The 25,221-nt window shown below is 44.7% G+C and overlaps 2 protein-coding genes across 2 annotated transcripts; both read right to left on the minus strand.

Annotated features, from left to right (window-relative positions):
- Window positions 1-751: 751 nt before the first annotated feature.
- Window positions 752-18,778, minus strand: EEF1E1 (eukaryotic translation elongation factor 1 epsilon 1). The gene is given in 5 exon segments (XM_085876550.1): window positions 752-1,303; window positions 15,267-15,362; window positions 15,535-15,708; window positions 18,402-18,502; window positions 18,505-18,778. Coding segments are annotated over 5 exon segments (777 nt in total). The 3' UTR covers window positions 752-1,171.
- LOC147028370 (uncharacterized) lies at window positions 18,744-24,992 on the minus strand. Its single transcript, XM_085876551.1, has 3 exons — window positions 24,528-24,992; window positions 22,824-22,906; window positions 18,744-21,247 (listed from the first exon to the last, which is right to left on the minus strand). Exons 1-3 carry the CDS (start codon window positions 24,990-24,992, stop codon window positions 21,142-21,144), a joined length of 654 nt encoding a protein of 217 aa, XP_085732677.1. The 3' UTR covers window positions 18,744-21,141.
- Between the last annotated feature and the right edge of the window lie 229 nt (window positions 24,993-25,221).

Here is a 25,221-nt window from a genome sequence, read left to right on the forward strand (position 1 = left end):
GTCTAAGAACCAGAATCTTGGGGTTCTAATCCCATACCTTGAGGTGTGTAGTTTGGGGTGGAATCCTTATCGAGTCTGGCCCTCCCACAAATATTCATCCGAGGGCCTTTTCGGGCAAGATATTGTGTTGACGAGTGCACCATTTTTCGAGGGATCAATAAGACGAGCTGCTGGCATTCAATCATAGGTAACAAACCTCATCTAAGACAAATGCTCAATTCATGACGCTCAACATCACGTGACGTTGGAAATAACGAGCAAAAGATGTTCAATAATTTATTCATCAACGTACAAAGATAATCATCTCCACCATAACTTACCCACTGCACCCTCTTCTCTTTTTTTGTTCCACCTGCACAAACAAGATTATTCAATTATTCACATATTAAATAAAATAAACTTTACAAGATAGGTAATCATCCAGATTACCTTAAGGACGACCGCTAGATGGAGCAGTTGGGCCGTCTCCCACCGAACTGAAAGGTCGTCACCCCGGATAACTCCGGAGTCGACGGGTCGCTTAAAGGACCGTGGTCACCAATATTTCGACGGCGTGAGGTAGGGTCCACTTGTCTATTCCAATTTACCGAAGTACTCACGCCATCTAACGACTGGGGAAACCACACTCTCGGCCGACTTTGTCCGAACCGAGTCCGAATCATCCAGATCCAGATTATTCAAGCTCATATTCAATAACAACTTAGTTATCCAAGGAGTTTCGCCATACAAAAGAACAATTCAAAAGCTGTGATGAAGATTGTGAAAGCCACAGGGCACCGGCCGTTTATTCAACATCAAAATGAATCATGTGCCTCGGTCATGGGTCTTGGACATGGAAAAAAACAACAGTGCACCAAGCTGCAAATCAAGCAATTGGAGTGCCTTTCTGCTTTCACATCGAATGCAATAATCTGAGAAATAAACGAGCAGGTTCAACAAAAATGGAACTATATCCAGGAAACTTGGTTAACCACACCCTGATCAAGTGAAATCAAGGTAACCCTTTAAAAAAAAAAAAAAAAATTAATTGCATGGAATATGTTAAACTTGATCATCCAAAACATCTTGATGACATCCAAGCTGAATGTTATTACACCCTTTCAATGTTGATCTGCATCCATTGCCCTCGCCTCCATGTGCAGGTGTGAGAAGAGGACTGCGTGCAGAGAGGTCATGAGTATAGCTTGTTGCGAGGTATGACGACGGGCGGGAGGTGCTGCCTCATTCCAGGCTGGTGCTGAATGTGGTCAAACCAGCGGGTCAGACAGTCTAGTTCCTCGCGCTCCAGGATGGTCATTTCCACCTTGGGACCAATGGCAGAAGTCACATGATCAAAGCTGTGTTTTTCTGTGGATTTTATTTGTTTATTTATTTATTGTCGTTAGGTATAATCCTGGATCACACTGATAGTTACCCAAAGATGTGAGCAAACACTGCTGGCAAGTAATATGCCATCACAAATGATAAACAGGCCAAAATATCCATGGAAACGACTGTTATTTGTAACACAAACTTTACTCAAAACAGTAAGCCACAATTAGCACAAATAATTATGTGACTTCAATAAATAAACTGTAAGCGACTTGCACACATCACCTGAGACAGGAAGAATTGTATGTGGTGCATAATTAGGTTCTACAATGCTGTACAGTCGCTGACAATAACTCAGCTATCCGACTCGATACGAGTTCTGAGAAAAAGTTCAAGTTCCCATTTGGAATCTCATTCATGTCAATACCGAAGTGATCAGTGTCAGCCTCGAATACTTGGTTGAAAAGTGCCACCTCCATTGACAGAAGTCCAAGGCAAGTGCATGAGTGGTCAACACGCCACCTCCAATTTGACAGGCAAGGTTGTTTTGGGGCCCAAACCCACCTGTGCAAATTTCAGCACAAGCCGTGGAGTTCAAGGTCGTTTGGAGTCATGGGTCTTGGAACTTCATCCCTGGAACTGCGCAACTCAGCTCTTACTGCCCCCACTACCATCGATCATCTATGCCAAAAGCTAGCTCGAGTATGACCCCCTACCCTGGATTCAAACCCCAGGAACCCTCACTCGATGGAAGGATTTGTTTTCAAAGAAAATGAAACACACATATGATGTGTTGAAGGAATAACTGTCCACGGATCAAATTGCATTTCTGCAAAAGTACAACATGCAAGAAAAAAAACAGGTGGACCTTGAACCATTCTTAATTAATAACCAGTCATAGATGCCAGGACAATCCATGGAACATAAAAATTGCACACATTTGTAACCAATTTGCAGCGACGAGACAAGTCTATCCGATTCTCAAAGGGAAAGGGGATAACAGGAGGTTTCAGAGTCGAGGTGACAAGGAAGGAATGAACATGGATCAGCGGAATGAGGTGACGGTGGAGAGCTACGTCGGCGGCGTAAACACGAGGGAGAACTTTGGTTCGTGCCATCGAGTTACATTTCAACCACCAGATGGCGTAGTTAGATGACATCATGGCTAGATGAGAAAGCTTCTCCGCCATCATCGTTCTGGGCAAAATTGCATCTGGGGTATTTGAAAGATGCCAGAAAGCTGCGCTTGTTACGGTTTTACTAACCCAAGGAGGAGAAACTGTGGAATTTCCTTTCATAAGTGAGTAGCACGGTAAAGTACGTAACGTCAAATGATAATGAGTTAGTCGTACTTTACTACGAGACCACGACCATGTCAAAGTTAACCGTAGACGTAGACTGACGAACATCAACATTGTTTAATCCAAACAATCGACGAGTATTCATATCTTAATAGGTCCTGCCATAGCATGGCACTAATTACGAAAACAATGATAACATTGTAACAAAGCATATATTCCCCCCCCCCCCCCCCCACAAACCGCCCTGGCCCAAACACATCTGAGCTTGGTGAAAGGGCAAGCTAACGCTCAAGCAGTACAGCAAGCAGGTATGCTACAAGACCATGAAGACAAATGAGAATTTGGTCCATGGGCCCACTACAATATCCAATAAATATGGGCCCACACGAAAGTGGTATAGAGGAACCGTTCAACCAACAATACAATCTTACTTCAATAAAGAGTGAAATATCAATTAATTATCTAATCAGTGCGACCTCATATTGAATGCTACATCACAGAATGCCAGATATGATTTCACAATTGATCATTTCACAGGGAAATCACTGGGTTATTGGATTTGATGAAACCCATCATTTAATTGATAACTTACAAACTCTCCTTCAACATTTTCCTTCATTGCCACGAGTGTGTACTGAACTGGACCTTCGAAAGAGAATGTAAATTCATGTAATCGTGAAAAAGGCAGGGGGGCCCGAGCTAATAACGTAGAACTAGTGGATCAGAGCAAAGCCTTTCCACAGAGTTTTCATGTGAACACACATCGGCACATCCAGGTTCTCCGAGCTTGTGATGATTGCTCGGAACGGTGATAGCGGCCAAGCTTTCTAATGTGGCCATCTGATTTGTATGTGCTGAAAGGGGAGCGTGCAGTCCAGTTGGTGGATGCAATTCCATGGTTCGAGTTAGAGGAGTACTCACAATAAGATGATGACTATGTGATCAAGTTTGTCCATACGTTCAGAATGGCTCCGTCATGCTCCTTCAAGAAAAGGGGAAAGAAGCGTCTCATCCAGAGACAGACGGTGCAATGATGATCCAGTATATCCTTCCCAAGGGATGGAACTGCTCTTCCCAAAATGGCAGCAGCCAAAAATTACTTGTACTGTTACGTATTAACACAAGATCCCGTACTACTTTTGTTAACGATATAAAAATCCAATGAAGGCGGTTTGTAGTTGTATGTTTGTTAGGTTCTTGAAAGCATCAATGTGAACTCCATATCATGCCTTCATGGATCCAAGGCCATCTTTATCCTACAGACTGTGGGTGTCTGGTTCAAAACTAGGGTGGGGATCATACTCTTATCTCCCTTTTAATATGGAAAAAGATCGCTACACAAAGCTCTGCCACCCGATTTAAGTGAAGTAAAGATATGGTTAAATTTTTTGTGCAACAAAATTTTTTATAAAATAGTTTCTCGGTAATGGTCACTGAGGTTGCAACTGGTCAACTTTTGTATTCAGTGTCGTGCTTCCATGAAGTAGTATTTTTGGATTGTCCAAGAGATTCAAATGATATCTACTTTTGTAAGAGTAATAGCTGGGCTACAAAACTCCAAATGGCCATGACCTAATATCTCTAGATCCCATGGCCCGACTCAGCTGAGATTTGCACGGGTGTGTTCAGGGACAAAAGCAATTTTTTTGGTTTGAGATTCAAATCAAATGGAAGATCAAATACTGCAGGTACAGTCCTGCAAATCAGAATTAACCTGAACAAGCAAAAAGCAAAGATGACGTCATCAGGAAGAACCTGGATAGGATTCGGATTTCAGCTGGCACTCCTCTACCCTCAAACCGATACAGATGTAGCCAAGTGAGCCTTATTCAAAATAATAATAATAATTTTTTTTAAACATTAAAAAATTACAATAATTCTGGCTGCCGACCATGCATCCGATAAGGTTGAAATAAAAAAAAAATATATATATATATATATATATATATATATATATATATATATATATATATATATATATATATATATATTCCCCATCACCACGAGAACAGAGTTGTGAAGTTTCATGTCGATCGATGAAGCACTCAGAGCATTTTTAAAAGATTTTCGTTCAATCCAATATGGCTGTCAGACCATGTGACTTATCAATTATTTGTGAACAAACTGGAATACCCAATGCTTGGGAAACATGAGTGTAAAGTTTGCCCTCAATCTACTAGTCCAGGCACCCTGTGGATATACCCGAAACAAATTGCAATCGTTTTCGGACATTATTTTTCCAAGTCCTTATACATCTGGGAGATTCATATTGAAAATCTACCAAAATAAAAATAGTGGAACATATTTTTAGGGAGATAGTTTAGCCATACCCCCTTAAATTCCAGAAATTGTATCGGGTGAAAATGCAAAATAACAGAAATACATCCAAATGCTTTCAAAATGAGTTATAAATGTTATGGATGAATCATATAGTCATATTAAATGTCACTATTATTCCAGTTTATACAAACAACAAGAGTTCAGTAGAGTGCAAACCCTGTCTTGGCCAAAAACGCGGATCGATTTTTACCTCGATACCGATGTACTTGTATTGTTGTCATGTAAAGCACAACATAGGCCAATGTACTCCTGTTTATGCAATAATATGATCTACATACAAATATCCATGACCATGATTCTTAAAAATGTGTAGCTCTGTAAGTTTTACACTGTGTGAGATCGGTTTAGTAATGATTTATTGATGATTTTTTTTGCAGAAAGTCTGAAGTGAAACATCAAGATGGATGACTGTGTAATTTGGCAAAAAAACTGTCAGGTGGAGAGTGAACTGTTACATTAACACAAAAGGGATGTGATGGTCTCCTGAAAGCCAGCGAAGCCAGAGGCAAAGATATAACAGTCGCAGCTGGCCAGCCTGTCCATGTGAAGTGCAGAAGTGACTATACCAACCCGAGATCAATCCTGCATCACAACAAACGTAAACTTTCTGGTGAGCAGGATCATCATCTTCAGCACACACTAAAGGCCCGGTCACACCTTGACGTTTTAGCCAACGTATGCCGATTTTTGAATTTTTTTTCTAAAACGCTGGCACACGTTGAATACGTTATGGGTAAGTTTTGATAACATTGAGAGCACGCTGAAAAACACTGCCATACGTCGTTGTACGTTGGCTTTAAACGTTGTACTTTTTGGTTGTCCTCAAATTTTTTTCATGCTTGAAATTTCACGACGTATGCCGGCGTATGACTCACACGTTCCGCTACGCTGGCCACAAGTTGTATGCACGGCCTGCGATCGTTGACAGACGTCAACACATGCTACTTGTAAGTTAATCATAAGTTGAGACACGCCGAGGTAATGTTTAGCGTACCCGAAACTTATTTCTAACCTATGATTAACGTGTTGTTGGCACGTTACGCGATCGTTGCCACACATCGACAGACGTTACTTTTAAGTTACTCATAGGCTGAAAGACGTCGGTATAATGGATCGTCCTTGCGTCAGCGTCCACGGCCACGGCCAGGACACTTATTTGCAGCATTCTTCAAACTTTTCTTCGGCATGACGAGGATGTTCACACTTCGATGTCTAGCTTGGCTATGATTCCAATTGTCCATCGGCAGCGTCTATTTAAAATAGTCGAGTTTGAGCGTTTTAACACGTTCAGAAGAAACGCTTCAAATTTCCAAACCCCAGCGTCAAAAAACAAAGGCGAGTGACAGCAATTTAAATCGTTCATTGTAAACAATGAAAATGGCTGAGTGGTACCGTTTAAAAGTCGTTGAGTGTAAAAAAAATCCAATTGTTGAGCGCAAGCATCTACTTTCAATAGTGGGGTTTGAGCGATTTAGCACGTTCAATAGAAACGATTAAAATTTCCAAAACCCAGCGTCAAAAAACAAAGGCGAGTGACAGCAATTTAAATCATTCATTGTAAACAATGAAAATAGTTGAGTGGTACCGTTTAAAAGTCGTTGAGTGTAAAAAAAATCAAATTGTTGAGCGCAAGCGTCTACTTTCAATAGTGGAGATGCAGCCATTTAAATCGTTGAGTTTATCATTTAAATCGTTAAACGCAAGGACGATCCATCATAACCCACACCCTCCCCCTCACACTCACCTACTACTGCCAACATGAACAAACTAATACTAATACTAATACTGTTACTGCTGACATGGACATCGACTCAAAAAGGACTCGAAAACACAGTTGGGTTCCCCTTTTATGAGCAGCATTTTTATATACCAATTCCCAAAACTGCTGGGAACACGTCTTTATATGGCAGTTGTAAGCTAGAAACACGTTCATTTATTTTTTTTTGTCGACCGGAAGACGTCATTGGAATACGTCTACATACGTCGATGTGTGTTGGGACTATGTAAAGAATTGGTTCAAAGCACGTCAAACATAAGTTAGAAATAAGTTTCGCGTAAAAAAGACATTACCGCGACGTGTTTCGACTTATGAGTAGCTTATAAGTAGCCTTTGTGGACGTGTGTAAGCGTCCACATATCGTGTGTACAACCTATCCCCATCGCATGCGGAACGTGTGTCATACGCCGAGTACGTTGTAAAATTTTGAACATGTTTAAAATTTCCTGACGTACTCTACTTACTACGACGTATGATAGCGTACTTTAGCGTTCTACTCACGTATACCAAACTTACTCATACCGTATTTGATGTGCCCCAACGTTTTAGACACATTTTTCTTAGGTCGGCATACGCTGGCAAGATCGCCAAGGTGTGACCGCGATGTTGATACTTCCATTTCTACGGCAGTTATGATTCGAATCGTTGCGAGTCAGCCTTTTAATAGGCTACGTCACGACATCGTCGGCGATGCGTGCAACGCGCTATGCCTAAGTTCGACTATCGTTGGGCATCGGTTGTGTAGGCCGACAACAGGTTCAGCATTCGTTGGTATAAGTTATCTATAACACAACGAAACGTTCTGTGTCCGTTACTAATGCGTTATACATAAGACCAAGTCGCTATGAATACGTCCGAATCTTTAAAAAAAACATCAAAAGTTCAACGTAAGCCAGCGTTTTAGATACATTTTAATACGTTGCCATCGCTGGCTAAAACGTCAAGGTGTGACCGGGCCTTAAGATCGAAAGAAACTACATTCAGTTATGACGAGGATTGTGTATTGTGTGGTTGTCCAGATGTATATAAAGGCAAGAAATCAGAACATAAACTTATTCCTGTTGGAACAATGGATTTCCAGAACAAAATACTGAAGGCATGTGATGAGTTCAAGGGAGAATGGGCTGACATTGTAAGAGGTAGGGTGCTTTTTGTTCAAGACCTGCCTGCTGCAGATGCAGTATATCACAACATTTGTAGTGTTAACTTTAGAACAGGGAAACAAGTGCCAATCGTTTTTCAGCAAGCCAGAGAGCAGAGAGCTGCAAAATGCAAGAAAATCAGTGGAAGTGGCAGACCCAAGGACTCGAAAAAATCCGAAGCTTTTCAAGCAGTAGTGGAGTATCTTGAAAACAATGATGACGAGCAGGTGACCATCAACGATTTGATAAGCAAGATGAAAGAATATCTCCAAGATACTGACATACTATCAGCAGCTTTCCACATATGAAATCTGAACTATAAAAAACATTTCAGTGACAGAATAATCATCACAGAGATCAATGGCAAACAAAATGAAGCAACATTTCACACCACCGCTTCCAACATCCGACATAATTTTCATCAACAAACGATGCAAGACAAAAAGGATGAGAAGCCCCACATAATTGAAGCAGCAGCTAACTTCATAAAACAGGACATAAAAGACCTTGATCAGACCAGGAACACCTATCCCACTGCCGGCGAAATATCAACAGAAACAGCACTGGAGTTCGTGCCACCATCCTTGCAGCAGTTGTTAAACACAATATTCTGTGGAAAAGATCGAAGCACCAAAATTGCTCCAATAGGACAAGCGATCATGCAGGCAACATGGCCTCGTATCCTTCTGGCACCATTACAAATTGGTTTGGGTGTTCAAATGCACCACCACTTCCAATCAAAATTTTTGGTGGATTCTTTATATCACCATGGGTTTTTCCTCCTCTTACGGTGAAGTGAAGAAGTACGAAAGAAGTTCTTCAGTTGCACATGGCACAGAGATTCAAAACTTCAGTGCAAACAATTTTAGACAATATTCTGCTGACAATGTTGAACACAATGTGAGAAGTATTGACGGCAAGGGTACGTTCCACGGTATGGGAGTTATTGCTATGGTGACACCCGGGACAAAATCATCAAGAACCATTCCAAGAGTGAAAGTCACATCTGGTGATATTGCTTCTGTTGGACGGATAAATGTTCAGCACTTCTTCTCAGAAAGAGATAGCCTCCAGTCTCTCCTCTACCAGCCAATAACAAACCCAAATGCGAAAGAACCATGTGCAGATGTAGATCTACTTTGGAAGTCATCACTGCTGCTGAAAGTCCCAAGACCCCAGTGGTCTGGGTTCATGCAGCTCATCCACAAAGGAGAACATCCTGGTGTGTCGTCGGTCATGTTTCTCCCCATGATTGATTTGGATCCAAACGATCTCACCTGCATTTATTCTACATTAAAATTCATATCTTCCCATGGAAGTCAGTACCAAGCATACCCAGTGGTGACATTTGATCAACCGTTATGGTGGAAGGCACACATAATGGTGGAGAGTCTTCCTGAATTGCAACCAACTGTCGTTCGTCTGGGAGGCTTCCATATAAAAATGAGCTTCCTGGAATCCATTGGCCACCTGATGAGTGGATCAGGCCTTCAGGAGCTGTTGGAAGTAGTGTATGCTGACAACACAGTGGTACATATGTTCTCAGGAAAGGCAGTCAGCCATGCAGTTCGAGGTCATTTGCTTGTTGATGCTGCACTGAATACACTGGTGACATCAACTGCATTGAACGTACCTCTTCCGTCATCATCTGAACGTGCCGAACCAGAAGAAACTTTCCTCTCTGATGATGACAATGATGATAGGAGTGTTGACAAACCAACCCCATCAGTTACAGGTCATTAACATACTAATACCTCAATATCTTCTAAAATGTTTCAAATCAATTAAACAATCTTTTAATAAGGTGGATCGAACAAAGTTGCCACATTAACTTAGAGCAGAAGTGAAACTAAAGAATGACAACGGCTTTGCTAGACAAGCAGAGGTGTTTCTGGATTCCATGTCAAACACGGAGGATGTCGTCAAGGCAGGAGAACTGTCTTGTCTCCTTGTATAATTGAGATGATGACGAAAGCCTGGATGACCTGAGGCTTCGCACATTTTATTCCAAAACCACACGAAGTGCTGCAGCAGTTGAGCCACACAGTCTGCCTCCAACATCAGCTGCAGATAAATATCACAGCCTCAGAGTGTATCAACAGGTTCAAGTGTGGTTCGGCCATGGTGACCAAGTACCTCCAGATCAATGGGGCTGGAAAGTGAGTGAAGGGAAACTGGCCCCAATTTTGACCGACAATACACCAGCACCACAAAAGTTACTGAAAGTGATACGGTGCAATTGTGAAACAGGGTGCTACAGTTTGAGATGTATCTGCCGAAAAAATGGATTGGGTTGATCCATGGCCTGCGGTGAATGTCGTGGGGTGTGTGCAAACATTTCACTGTCGGCTGACACAGACTCGGAGGAAGACCCAACAGAGCGTTAATTTGAGTTTTAGATGGCCGTGGCCTCCCGATATTTCACAACAGATTCAGCTTCAATTGTGATTGTTTAACCCTGGTGTATACAGATGTACTTGATGTGCAATACTGTTATATAATGTACTATTTAAAGTTACATAAATTTTATAAAAGCGAGACTTCAATATGTGAAATGTTGTTTCCGGTACGTACTGTGGCCAGCCGCCCGCGGAGCCCAGTCACCGCCAATTTTACGAATGTGGAATCATTCTGACCCATATCAAGTATTTCTATAGGTTTAGATTATGTTTTTAACTTCCAGTGCAAGTATCTGATGCTCCTGTCGTATATTAAACTATTGTTTATAAGAATGAAACACATTTTTGTTATTTTACATTTTCGACACATTCAAATTTTTGAATTTTACGGGTGGGGGTAAGTTTTCTCAAAAAAAAAATGTTCCACTGAATAGATTTTGGTAGATTTTTAATAGGATAGTCCCAAGTACATTAGGAATCATCAAAAACAGGTTTGAAAAGTATTGCAATTTGTTTCGGGTTACCACCTTTTTCAGCACAGGGTGCCCGGACTATACAGAGCCATTCTGGAGAAGAGGTTTCAGGGTCAATCCACTATGACTGGATCCACCACACTATGACTGCCAAACTATGTGACCTATGATGTCATCGGTGGGAACGTTTGGTTTCTCATCGATAGGTGGCCATAGCTGGAAAAGTTTCACCTCAATCTCTTCAACCCTTTCAGAGAAGATTTCTGAAGGTTTAAAATAAATAAATAAATAAATTTGGCTGCCAAACCACGTGACTGATGACGTCAGTTTTTTTTTTGTGGACCAATTTATCTCAAGATGACCTGCAAAACTTTTCATATTGATCGGATGTAGTGTTATACGCATGCAATTATGATGTCATAACAAAGGCACCTATGACATACAAAAATCACTTATTCCCCATGAGGAGTACTTGCTATGTGCCAAGTTTCAATGTTTTCCTTGGTGTGGTTTTAGAGATACAGAGGTCCAAAGTTTTTCCTTTTTTTCCAACATGACTGCCACACCACATGATATATGATGTCATAATTATCATTATGACATTCTATATGAGGAGTCGCTCCAACGGTGAAAACTTCGTGTCAATCCGACAAGCAGTTGCAGAGAAAAACCCGTACTCACGTTCTATGCGGACAAACAAACAAACAAGCAAGCAAACAAGAAAGATGTCGTGCATAGCATGATACGTGCAAAATCCATAAACAAATTTGACCTCAAAAATAACTGCCGGTTGAAATCAATGCCAGAAAATGCAACTCCTCTTCAAATCCCAAGTCAATCGGATGAAAATTGACAATTTTAGAAATTCGGCCGATGTTGACTTCGAAAATAATTGTTGGTTGACTGCAGTAACCTGATGTACAAATTCTCTTCAACTTTCAAGTCATTGGGGCGAAAATTGAAGATTTTAGAAATTTCAGCTTAGTTGTTGACCTTTGGCCTATGTTGACCTTTTGGCCGATATTGACCTCAAAAATAATTGGTGGTTGAATGCAGTAACCTGATGTACAAATCCTTTTCAACTTTCAAGTCGTTGGGGGTGAAAATTGAGGATTTTAGAAATTTCAGCTTAGTTGTTGACCTTTGGCCTATGTTGACCTTTTGGCCGATATTGACCTCAAAAATAATTGGTAGTTGAATTCAGTGAGTTATGAAAATCCTGTTCAAATTTCTAGTCAATCAGATAAAAATTGAGGATTTTAGAAATCTGATAAATTTGATAACCTTTGACCGATTGACCTCAAAAACAATAGGCTTCTTGCTTTTGGCAAGCTCTACCATGTGATGAACTTTCATGAAGATCAGTTTAAAATTGTGACCTATAGGCGATAAACATTAATAAAAATTTTTTTTAAAAGACAGACAAACAAACAAGAAAAATATGCTGTGCAGACTTGCAAAATCCACCCCCCACCCCTCTCCAAAGGTTGCCATGGATACATCATATTGTCCATTTCATTAAGATTAAAATTCATAATCTCAATCAAAGATCAAGTCAATCGGATGAAAATCGATTATTTTTCAGATTGAAATTGATGAATTTAGAAGTGTGACCTCGAGTTGACGTTTTGAACTCAAAATTAGTTGGTTTCCAAATTCAATGATGTAGTATGCAATTCTTGTTGAATTTTCAAGTAAATCGGATGAAAAATGCCGATTTTAGAAATACTAGTACGTGCGTGGCCGTACGTGCAAAAAAACACAAAAACAAAAACAACAAAAAAAATCGTTCAAACCGCGAGCCAGAAACAACAAACATACAGGCCGTTCCTTTGCTCTCGCGTGGCCGTACGTGTGTGGCCTTACGTGCAACCCCCCCCCCCCCCCAAAAAAAAACTTTCAAACAAATACACAGGCCGTTCCTTCGCTCTCATAAATGACGACTGGATTGAGGCATTGTGTTCATCTATAAATGCGCATAAGAAATCGAGAAATTATTGGAATACAGCAAGTCATCACTATCCGGAAGTGGTGCGTGCCCGTACGGAATGTTCACATGCATTCCACGAATTATCGCTTGCATTGAAGTACCAACTGCTGTGATACTTCCACAAACAGAGTTAATTAAAATCCAAATTAAAATCAAGTTTACCTCCCTGTCTTTGCTTGCCATGACATTCGCTGCCATTGACCATTGCCACTCCTACGCCACGGTAAATAAAAGGCATCCTTTCCCATCGTAACCGGCACGGCCCATGATGTCATCGTCGGCCGGCGGCGCACGAGCATACGCAGCAACGTGTCTTGTCATTGGTTTGGTAAATAAATGGCCATAACTTTGGAAACACTTGTCCGATTAATATCAAACCTTGAAAAGGCACATACTCAGGTCCCCAGCAATATAGCGAGCAAGTTTCAATTAGATCGGACCAGTGGTTGTCGAGAAAAGGTGGTCACACACACACACACACACACACACACACACACACACACACACACACACACACACACACACACACACACACACACACACACACACACACACACACACACGATTGCTGGAATTATAGATAGATGATCCTCAAGATGACCTTTGACCTCAAAATGAATCTGCTTCTCAGTTGAGACTACTACTGTTATGAATTTGGAAGCAAACTGCACACAACATTCAGGTCCTTATAGAACAGTTATATCAGTAAGTGTGTGTTTCGAGTTAGGGCCCCCTACCTGGGTCTAACGGGAATTACATGTGTGCGCTGCGGAGTTTCATTTACAACAAATCTCCTTCATTTCACTTCACACACCGACGCCATAGCCCACGTGCGTTCGGCCATGTACGATGTACGTGGGCGGAGATTTCCATCGCCTCAGACCGGGACCCTGCCCAGGAAGGCAGGGGCGTTCCCCTTGTCCAATCACGCCACAGAGAGCGACTTTCCCACGGCACCCCGGCCAATGGGGTTGAGATTGCCACAGAGAGCGACTTTCCCACGGCACCCCGGCCAATGGGGTTGAGATTGCCACAGAGAGCGACTTTCCCACGGCACCCCGGCCAATGGGGTTGAGATTGCCACAGAGAGCGACTTTCCCACGGCACCCCGGCCAATGGGGTTGAGATTGCCACAGAGAGCGACTTTCCCACGACACCCCATCCAATTAGGGTGGAGATCGCCTCAAATGGCGATTCTCTCACCCTGGAGGAAAAAGGAATAAAAAAGGAACGCCAGGCTGGGAGCGTGGTGTGGTGAAAGTCATCGTCGTCATGGAGGTCGTCGTGGTGAAAATCATTGTCGTCGTGGAGATCGTCGTTGTGTGGTGAAAGTCATTGTGGTCGTGGTGAAAGTAATCATCGTCGTCGTGGTGGTCGTCGTCCTAAAGTCATTGTCGTCTCTGATCTTCTCCTTGGTCTTGGTCGATTGGTGCGTGGCCGGTTGGAGAGCGCGGTACCTGGTGCTTGGAGCAGCATCATGTTGCGGGTTCGAGTCCCGCCGAGCCGGATCATCGAAGACGACACGAGGTGGACAGGTCCAAGCACAGGCTCTGCTCTCCAGCTCACCTGGCCTTGAGCTGGAAACCTTAAATAAAGACCCGACAGGGTCCATGTGTGTGTGTATGTGTGTATGTGTGTGTGCGTGCGTGCGTGCGTGTGTCCGTCTTCAAGTATAATTGTATAAGTGCTTGTGTATAAATTTCCATTTATTTTAGAGTCGTGATAACTCTGCTCTTTGTGTGTTCCTTCCTCCCGTTGTAAATAAATACCCCTATTGTTGAATGTACCAGCTCGTTTCTGTGCTTCTATCATTGGTTTGCTGCGCTGCAAACGGGAATTAGGAAGGCCGTTGCCGTAATTGTGCATTTGGACCGACGGACCTCGGTAACCATCCGCTCGGGTTACACACGGTTCGAGCACAGTAACGGCTCGTTCTGCTGAGGGTGTGGTTCCCCGGTAGTTGGACTGTGTGGGTATTTAGGTATATTGAAATTGGCAATTCACCTTATCCCACGTGGCCGACCTATTGGCGATCTTCAGTCCGATAAGGGACCCGTCGGCTCCGAGTTATCCGGGGTGACGACCTATAAATTCCGGGTGTTCGGTGGAGCCGACTCTACTGCTCCACCTAGCAGTCGTGCTCGCCACCGAGACCCGGCACCACTACACTAAGACCCGGCACCACTACACTTGGTTTCATGACAATCAGTTTAGAATTGTGACCTGTAGGTGATAGACAGACAAGACAAACAAAAATCGACTGATGGTCATTTAGTTTTACAGACAACACTTGAAAAATCTTCGATTTTTCGCAAGTAACAGACAGAGACAGACAGACAAGACAGACAGACCCAAATGCAATACCCTCTCCTCCTGCGAGGGTAATTATCACACGACAGAGTAGTTTGGTTTTGGGAAATTTAGCGTCCTAATTCTCAATACTCCTGGTTCAGTGAGATTGGAACTCACAATCTCCCTCTGGAATATCGGTCCTGTTTCTTCTTCCTAAAATTCCTCTAACTATTGCTCTTACCATGATGGGATGGAGAAAAAAGTACAGCAGGATGTCCGCCAAGGTCAGGTAATTGCCCACCATGTATACTTGATCTGCCAGGTGCTTGTTCAATTCCTACAAGAGGGATCCCCAGAATAATCATACAAAAAGGAACATCGTACCATCCTCGTCAATGTGAAAAACATAGCATCGGCATACGTTTCAGTTTTAAAAATAGATTTAAATTAATCATTTAAAACTGCTTTGCGATTGGCACAAAGTCCACAATAGGTGCAGCATCAGATACCTGCAACATTGTGCGTTTTCCTCCCCGACAACTTGCCGACGACAGATGCACCAAGCGGTACTCCAACCACTGGTGCACCAGCGCGCGATCGGCCACATTCGTACCCAACAGGTCGGGCCGTGATGCCCGGCGTGCAACCTCGAACGCCCCACTCAGCAGGCCCGCATAATCAGTCTGGGAACACAAAGTTTTATCAATTGCGCACACGTTAGACTCCACTACGATGTGGTAAACTCCATGTTCTCCATGGACATGTTCTCCATGTTCAAATACTCCATGTTCAAAGTTGTGGAGTTGGACTTGGAAACACAGAAATGAGGTAAAGAAGAGGAGCCAGAATGGACAAGACAAGTTTGGTTTTTTTAACTCATGGAGGAAATGCCATGTGGTACGGTTTCATGTTTGCTAGAAGTTTAGCACGGGAGAACAGGCAGTTGATCAGTTTCAGGTACATATGAGACAAATATTCTCATCACCTCAAGATAAAAGCAAGGTTTTATTTACAAACAGGCTCGAGTCAATAAGCGAGTTATTTACTAAAAAGGCCGTGATTGTCGTGTCGGCATTCAGAAAATGTCTGCTTCGGCAGATGACACGGGTACCATGGGGGAGTGGCCACATCCACTGTAAAACTAAATGATTGACTTCACGTCTGTGATTCACAAGAGAAAATCCATCAGAGGACCCACATGGTACATATTCCCCGACAAGGAGCTTCAACGCAGGTGGAAGCCATGAGGCCCATCAAATGCCTGCGCCAGTATTGCCAACCAATGGTTGTTTGGCCATGTTCTATCATTTCAAATGCTGAGCGTCAAGCAAGGAAGCAGCATGTACACAAAGTCCTGGGGACGACTCAGCCCAGGTTTGAACCACCGACGTTGCAGACATGGAGCGGGAGCTCCAACAATTCCACCACCAAGTCAGGTGATCGAAGCCTGAATAATGGTGAACTCTTGTTCAGTAACTGTCTGTACAAACTCCATGTACTTGGAGATCAGATGAATCAGATAGAGACCATACATTTTACTCAGTCCTCAATTATAATGGTAAAACAAAGGAGTCTGAGTATAGACAATATGAGTGCATGGCTGGATGTCCAGCATCATGTGCCTGAATTCCTCAATCTGGAGAAAACACCGGTCACCGTCTGACTCCCAAATATTTGCATTCACCAACTTTATTCAGTGGAACAAACCACAAGGTCATTGTAAACACTCTGTGCTTGAAGTCAGAAGCTAGCATCAAACTGGTGAGGGTTTGTCGCAAGAACAACTTGAACGAAACTTGTTAAAGTGCAGACCTCTGCCAGACTGAACAGTTTACGTTTTGTATCCCACTGCGAGGCTGGATCTGGATCCATACCTCAACCAAAGTCTATTCAGTTTGTTCTTAAGCCTGGTGTTGGCTTAGTGGTTAGGGTGGCTGGCTTGGGATCTTTGGGTCCTGAGTTTGAGCCCTGTTGGCCACTGAATTAACACCAGGTGGGGTTGATTCAGCATGTCATCCTTCTGAGGTCGGTGAAATGAGTACCAGTGTACTGGTATTGGGGCACAGAATCAACGGCATGGTCATGCCCCAATAAAATGGCAGCCAAGCAAGAAGAAGAAGCTTGTTCTTCTCACCTCATTCACCAAGTTTTGTCAAAATCCACCCACAACTTGTTGAAATATTGTGCCGTGTATGAAATATTGTGCCGTGCTGGCCCCATCTCTCAAAGGTGAAGAATCACTTGAAAAATTCTTGTATCCAGATCCAGATCGTCAGCAAAATCGAATCAATTCGTCCAAGTCACGCACCCAACCTGTCCACCAACATTTGTCTGAATTCATACAGAACTTTTTGAGATATCCTGTTCACAAACAGGGAGAAAACATAACATCTGCCCACCTGTGGTGATGGAAGCAAAAATGACTGCCAATACAGCGTGAACTGTACAGCCCCCCCACTTGCACAGTGCAACCTCCCCTCCCCCCACCCCTCCGCTTGCACTGTGCAACCTCCCCTCCCCCCCACCCCTCCGCTTGCACTGTGCAACCTCCCTCCCCCCACCCCTCCGCTTGCACTGTGCAACCTCCCCTCCCCCACCCCTCCGCTTGCACTGTGCAACCTCCCTCCCCCCACCCCTCCGCTTGCACTGTGCAACCTCCCTCCCCCACCCCTCCGCTTGCACTGTGCAACCTCCCCTCCCCACCCCTCCGCTTGCACTGTGCAACCTCCCTCCCCCCACCCCTCCGCTTGCACTGTGCAACCTCCCTCCCCCACCCCTCCGCTTGCACTGTGCAACCTCCCTCCCCCCACCCCTCCGCTTGCACTGTGCAACCTCCCTCCCCCACCCCTCCGCTTGCACTGTGCAACCTCCCTCCCCCACCCCTCCGCTTGCACTGTACCTCTTTCCCCCCACTCCGCTTGCACTGCACTGGCCCTGCTTGCACTGTGCAACCTCCCCCCACCCCTCCGCATGCACTGTGCAACCTCCCTCCCCCACCCCTCCGCTTGCACTGTGCAACCTCCTCCCCCCACCCCTCCGCTTGCACTGTACCTCTTCCGCCCCACCACTTGCACTGTACCTCTTCCTCCCCCCACTTGCACTGTACCTCTTCCTCCCCCCACTTGCACTGTACTGTCCCCCTTAGCTTGGGTGGTTGAGCAGAATGAATCAATGATATATTAAAAAATAATAATAAAAGTCCTTATCTCATTTCCAGCTTATTTTCATCGCAAATAACAAGATCACGTTTAAAATAAGGAACAAAACAAAGTCAAACAGGCACACGATCGGGAGAAAAGATAAATGAGCAACAACCGACACCGAATGAGAAAACGACTGCACTGTGCCGTACGTACAATATTCCTTATCCCGTTACCTTCCGGTCCTTGCCGTCACAGGCGCGACTGTCCAAACCGAGTGCTCGCTCCAGAGCACAAAGATCATCATCAAACGCAGCCATCGCAGCACGACAGCGACAATCAACAAATCACGTGTCTCCCGAGTCCTGATCCGATCTTCCTCCTCCTCCTCCTCTCCATTCCTATTGGATGACGCTGGGAAAGCCGTGAAAAGCCGCAACCCTGGGGTGTTTTTCGTTATCAAGCGGCTTGCTAGCGCTTGCCAAGCCAACCGTTCCTCATCAACAACTTCCAATGGAGTGATTGCTTGAGTGCTGAGAATACACTTGGCGAGCGGTAAGCGAGCAGCTTGGTAACGGAACACGCCCCCGGAGCCGCAAAACGTATCACTCATCTCATCAAAACACCAAGCCAACGGCTTTACTAAATTCAAAAAATTAAAAAAAAAACTCCACAATCAGAAAAATTTCCGGCACACTTAACAAAGGCCTCGTAGTCGTTTGTACATGTCATCACGTGATCTCACTCACGACTCCTCTGATGGATTTGTTGAGCGAACCTTGCTCGGAATTAAAAACAATTAAATTCAAATCACATGAAGACCAAATGAAAGTGATGACTGGGACGAAACATGGGTCCAGGCACGGAGTGTCGTGGATAGTAGAAAAATCGTGCAAATTATGATACAAGCATCAAATTTGGCATTTCTGTTCTGCAGGGCTTTCTGATCAAATCTGCCCGATTGGCCATTTGAAAATCCCAATTTAGAAAAATTTGAAAAAAAAAGAAAAAAAAAAACTTCAAAAAAATTTGAAGTCACAGCTGGCTGAAATTCTTGAAGCGCAAGTGAACATCCCAGACAGAGAACCAAGGGGAGATGCAGTCATGATTGATGGCTCAGCACTTATCAATGCCCTACCTCCACGCACTTCAAAGATATTTGATGACAATGCTAAAGAAGACATCATTCCAAGGTGGAATCCTATGGTGCCAGGTACGAGAGGGTGGACGTAGTGTTTGATGTGTACAAGAAGTCAAGTCTGAAGTCTGAGGCAAGGTCGAAAAGGGGGCAAGGAATCAGAAGGAGAGTGACAGGAACCAGTAAGACCCCAAGTAACTGGAGAAGCTTTCGGCGAGATGACAGCAACAAGACTGAGATGTTTCATTTCCTTGTGGTGAAGATGTGTGAAGCACAGACGACAAGCACAGTCATTGTCACAAAAGGAGAAGATGCCATTAGCAACACAAGGAAGTCACTGGATGCTGTGTCTCCATGTTGTCATGAAGAAGCTGACACTCGAATATTTGTACACGCCAGGGATGCAACGACGGATGGTAGCAAGTCCATTATCATTAAGGCTAATGATACGGACGTACTAGTCATAGCAATATCTGCACTGTCATCGTTACAGGAACTAGGTCTTAAGAACATGTGGATTGCCTTTGGCCAGGGAGCCAAGGCGTGATGGATTCCAGTCCATGAGGTAGTTTCTGCAATAGGGCCTGAGAAAGCTAGAGGGATCCCATACTTCCATGTGTTCACCGGATGTGACGTCGTGTCTGCCTTCCGCGGTAAAGGGAAGAAAACTGCATGGCAGACTTGGAACGTCTTTGATGATGTTTCTGAAACATTCACCAATCTCAGCCAGCATCCAACATTGATTCGTGATGTTGACTTGTTTGAAGTTTTTTTTGTTTTTTCAAATTTTTCAAAATTTGGATTTTCAAATGGCCAATTAGGCAGATTTGATTAGAATCCCCCTGGAGAACAAACGTGCCAAATTTGATGCTTGCATCATCATTTGCACGATTCCTCTCAAAAATTGCTGTTATCTGTGAGAATGGGCGGTTTTTGCGGTGAGAATGGGCTCATATTTTAGCAGCAACTCTGTGTCTCCTGTTGCTTTCACACGCACTACAGGATTGGATCGTGCATTCTCCTGAATATTTGTCAACCTCACAATTATGTCAACGCACAAAGCACAGTCTGGTTTTGAGAATGACCCAAGCGCTTTTCTCAGTGCTGCATCCTTTGACCACCAACGCGTTTCACAAATCGTGAACAGCCTCCGATGGTGAGTGTGCCGACTCGCGCTTTCCCAGACAATCATACGTTGATATGACTCCCAAAAGAACACGGCAATATCATTCATGAGAGCGAATAGTGATGCACTTGTAATCACAACTCCTGTAGTGTCTGCCAATACAAGGATAATACGTGTGCAAAGCACCAGACATGGACTTTGTTGGGGGACTCTGTTGAGAGGAGCATGGAAAAACCCCTTATATTGGCCTTGCATATTTGCTGCACCATCAGTTGAATCGCCAGCACGTTTCGTAATGTCAACTTCACATGAATCGAGAACCCGCTTCATTAACTGAAGAAAGTATTCCCAGGTTGAGGAATCCAACAACGATCCCCTGCCCCCTCAATGCAATTATTTACGTGCTCCTGCAAACACGTCACACTTGCTAAGCAGTCGATTGAACTCCAAAAAGTTGCTGTGATCCACTGAAATGTCTGCAAGTGTGGATGCAGCCTCCGACTTGTTACCCCTGTAGATACGTCCACATTTGCCTCTCATTTTGACAATGTCTCTGACCCGCTCTAGTACCCGTCGCCTCTTGCGCACTTGCCCTCAGTGGACAGACATTTGATTGCAGCTCAGCAAACTGTTAATATGTGCCTTAATGGCCATGAAAAAAAAAATGATTCTGCACAACTCTATGCATGGGACTATTTTCTGGGACCTCTACTTACTGATGCACTGCAGGCCTCAAGTCTGTCATTCCATCAATGAGTAAATTTGTTGCAGCAGAACTCGAAAATGCAAAACAGACCAAGTGGAACAATGAATCGTTTCTTGCACATTTGCATCAGGTCAGGTCAGATTAGACCTGTGACTTTCTACAGGTACCATGTAAACCTGTAATAACCTGTTTCATGGTCAGGTTGTCGGCGACGAAACTGTCTCCCCCATCAGGTTTCCTGGTGAGGAGGGTGTATGGATGTGGACACCCAGCAGGATTAAAAAGAAAACCCATCAAAGGAGGAGGAGTACCTAGTGACCCAAAGGCCATCCATATCTCGTACCCAACTGCGTCTGCGGACGTCCTCTTGCAGTTGGGTTACTTTTTTTTTTAAGGAGGTTGGTGGCAGGATTTACACTCCGGCCGCCGTAAAACCTTTCATTCCACAAGACGTACCACAAAGAAATCTGAAAACCCACTCCATGAGAGTACCTCCTGTGCAGCTGCTCTCTGCAGGACAGCTCACCAGATGACAGGATTGGGGCAAAGCCTTCAGGATCCCCACTCTTTGATGATGGGAGGAAAACCATGAGGCAACCTTCCGGGTCAGATTGCGGTTGTGTGTGTCGGGGTGGTGCTGAGGTGTCGTCCATCAGACTGCGGTCTCCTTGGGTTAACCTGAGGCGGTCTCTTCGGGTCGGTGCCTGGAATGTCATCCCTAAGAAAGGACGATCACCTGTTTGTTATCATCTGAGCTCAATTGTTTGGACGTTGGTATTGCAGCACTCTCTGAAGTTCAGAGACCGGATAGTGCTGTGATCATGGCGGGTGGTTACACCTAGTATTGGTTTGGTCACTCTGATGGTTACCATACCCAAGGAGTTGCTGTGGCTGAGTCCAATAAGCTGACACCAATGATAATTGAGGTAACACAGGTCGACGAGCATATTATGAGACTAAGCATTCATCACTCCTTGGGTGTCGTTTCCCTGGTCTCTGTATATGGTCCGATTGAGGCGAGTGATCTCACCATGAAGAACGCATTCTTGGCCACGCTCGAGTCGGTGGTTGATCATTGCCCCAGACGAGATGCTCTTCTAGTCTTAGGGGATTTCATTGCATCAACTGGAACTGATAGGGATGGTTATGAGACATGTGTTGGTCCCCGTGGGTCTGGAACGGTGAACCAGAATCGCACTAAGTTCCTTGACTTTGCAAGAAGTCATGGACTTAAGGTGGCTGGTTCATGGTTTCAGCGCCCACAAGCTCATCGCTGAACTTGGTATTCCAACGCTGGTGGTGTGGCAAAGGAGATCGACCATTTGCTGGTAAATGGTCGCTGGAGGATGATCCAGAACTACAGGGTCTACCAGAGTGCTCGGTTCCTCAATACTGACCACCGGCTTGTTGCAGCAACTCTTGAGTTGGAGCTTAAATCCGGGAGAATGGGACCATCCCAGCCTGTGCTGTATGTTGACAAGCTCAAGGATGAGAGGGTAGCTGAGGAGTTTGTGAACAGGCTGAGTGGAGATTTGGTGGGTCTGGGTGCTTTGGGGAATCCTGAAGAGTTGTGGAGTGTCTTCAAGACCACCGTCATTGATGTTGCCGGTGGACGTCTTGGAACTCACTGTCGGGTAAAGAAGAATTGTGTCTCTCAAGGGACACTGGATACCATTGACCAGAGTCACAGGGCCAGGCTGAATGGGAGAGCTGGGCTGTTCAGTGAGCTGAGGCGTAAGACTGTACATGCGTTCAGGGTGGACAAGGAGGCCTATGTGCGAGGAATCTGTGAGGGGTAGAGCATCACCTGTGGTCAAGCGATTCTCTTCCTGCTTACAGGAGGATTCACAAATTGCGTTCCTCCAAGCCCATCCCTTGGTGTACTGCAGATAGAGCAGAGGGTCCAAAGTAAAGGCCCGCTGGGCCGGTTACTTTGAGAGTCTGTAGCAAGCTGATCCACCAGCTGTCGAGTTGGATGTCAGGGGTGTTACTATCCCTATTGCTGACCCTCCAATTAACTGTGATCCACCGTCGTTTGTGGAAACACAGGCTGTGGTGAACCGGTTGAAATGGGTTACTTCCCAAGGCTGGTGGAAATGCTGTACTCATGTTGTTGCATGCAGTTCTGTGCTCTTCCTGGAACACAGGCATCATCCCAACTGACTGGAAGAGGGGCCTTGTTGTCCCTCTCTGGAAAGGGAAGGGTGATCGCCAAGACTGCAACAACTACCGAGGGGTGACGCTGCTCTCAGTGCCGGGCAAGGTCTTTGCTCGGATTATTCTTGATGGGGTTCACCACCATCTGCTTGAGCACCAGCATCCAGAGCATTCAGGCTTTACACCAAAAAGGTCATCGATTGACCATATCCTTGCTCTTCGGATCCTCACCGAACGCAGATGAGAGTTTCGGCAGGGGCTGCTTGCAGCGTATGTTGATCTCTGCAAAGCGTTTGATTCAGTGAATCGGGATACCCTCTGGAGAATTCTTGATCTTCGTGGGGTGCCACCATAACTGATCAATCTGATGTCTGAACATTACTCTGGAACTGAGAGGGCTGTGAGATGTGGTGACACAATCTCTGACTTATTTCCAGTTGTTACTGGAGTTTGTCAGGGGTGTGTACTGGCCCCCACACTTTTCAGCACTTGTATGGACTGCATTCTGGAAAAGATGTCGGAGAGATCAAGCTGTGGTGCATCGTTTCGGAATGTCAACATCTCTGACCTTGATTTCGCAGATGATGCAGTCACCTTTGCAGAGACTAGATATCATTTTGGGGGGCTTCGAGGTGCTGAATGAGGAGTCTGAGCCACTGGGTTTATGTCTTTCCTGGGTCAAAACTAAGATCCAGGCTTTCAATGACATCTTGGATGCTGCTGTCATGTGTGTACCTGTTTGTGGTGAGGATGTTGAGGTCATGGAGAGATTCACTTACCTTGGCAGTGATATTCATGTCTCTGCTGGCTGTGAGCCAGAGGTCAATAGACGTCTGGGTCGGGCCTGGGAAGTCATGGATTCACTGGATCATGGGGTGCGGCGCTGCTGGTATCTGTGCAGGACGACAAAGTCTGAGTCTTCAGGTCCTTGGTGCTTACAGTCTTCCTCTATGGATGTCAGACTTGGACTCTGACCAGGGATCTGAGACGGAGACTTAATTCCTTTGGTACCAGGTCTCTTCGGAGAATCCTTGGCTGTCACTGGTCGGATTTTGTGTCCAACGAGCGGTTGCTAAGAGAGACTCAAATGAGATTTGTTACCTGCATGGTCTGTGAGCGTCAGCTGCGGCTGTATGGACATGTGGCTCATTTTCCTGATGCTGATCCTGCTCACCAGATTCTCTGTGAGGGAGCCTCGTGAGTGGAAGCGGCCAATGGGCTGACCACATGCCTCATGGTTGCAGCAGGTTGATCAGCATCTCAAGGAGATGTGGATGGGCCAGGCATCTGCCTGGGGGATGGCCAGATGGAGGCCTCTGGAGTACCGGCAGAAAGCGGACACAGCGACGTGCTGCTCTGGAACATGCCACCATACCTGATCTGACCTGACAGTTGGTCAACCACTTGTGATTCGTTCCATCTTTACATCTGAACATTTTCTGCACAACACTATTCGTAGTAGTTTGATTTGGATGATATTTGAAAAACACCGTTAGCTCAGTTGAATGAGGACGAGCAAAGTAATTAAATGTATTTTGTCTGTCAGAGTTACTCTTCCCATTGTCAACATCCGTTGTGCCTACCTGAAGCAAGCCCGCCTCAATGACATTGATTTCTCTCTGCTCTTGCTGACGTTGTGTTTCAGATGCCTCGGTTACACTGTGGAACCTCGGGTGGTTCAGCAGTGTCCTCAGCCACATTTTCTTCCTCAGTCACAATTCCTGTCGCCGGCTCTGCCTCTGCCTCGTTGCCAGCTTCTGCACGAACCTGCACTCACCTCCAACAACTGCAATATAATCAATCAACAGATTCAGGACAAAACAGCTTGGTTATATTTGCACATTTTGCAGCATTACTCTCTGAAGACTTGTTTTGTCTCTATTAATCCACCCCCCACCCCCACCCCAACTTTTCGTTTTACCTGTCTTT

This window comes from Eptatretus burgeri, chromosome 4 (assembly GCF_056783735.1).
Source record: "Eptatretus burgeri isolate ZD-2024b chromosome 4, Ebu_testis_v1, whole genome shotgun sequence".
Taxonomy (NCBI): domain Eukaryota; kingdom Metazoa; phylum Chordata; class Myxini; order Myxiniformes; family Myxinidae; genus Eptatretus; species Eptatretus burgeri.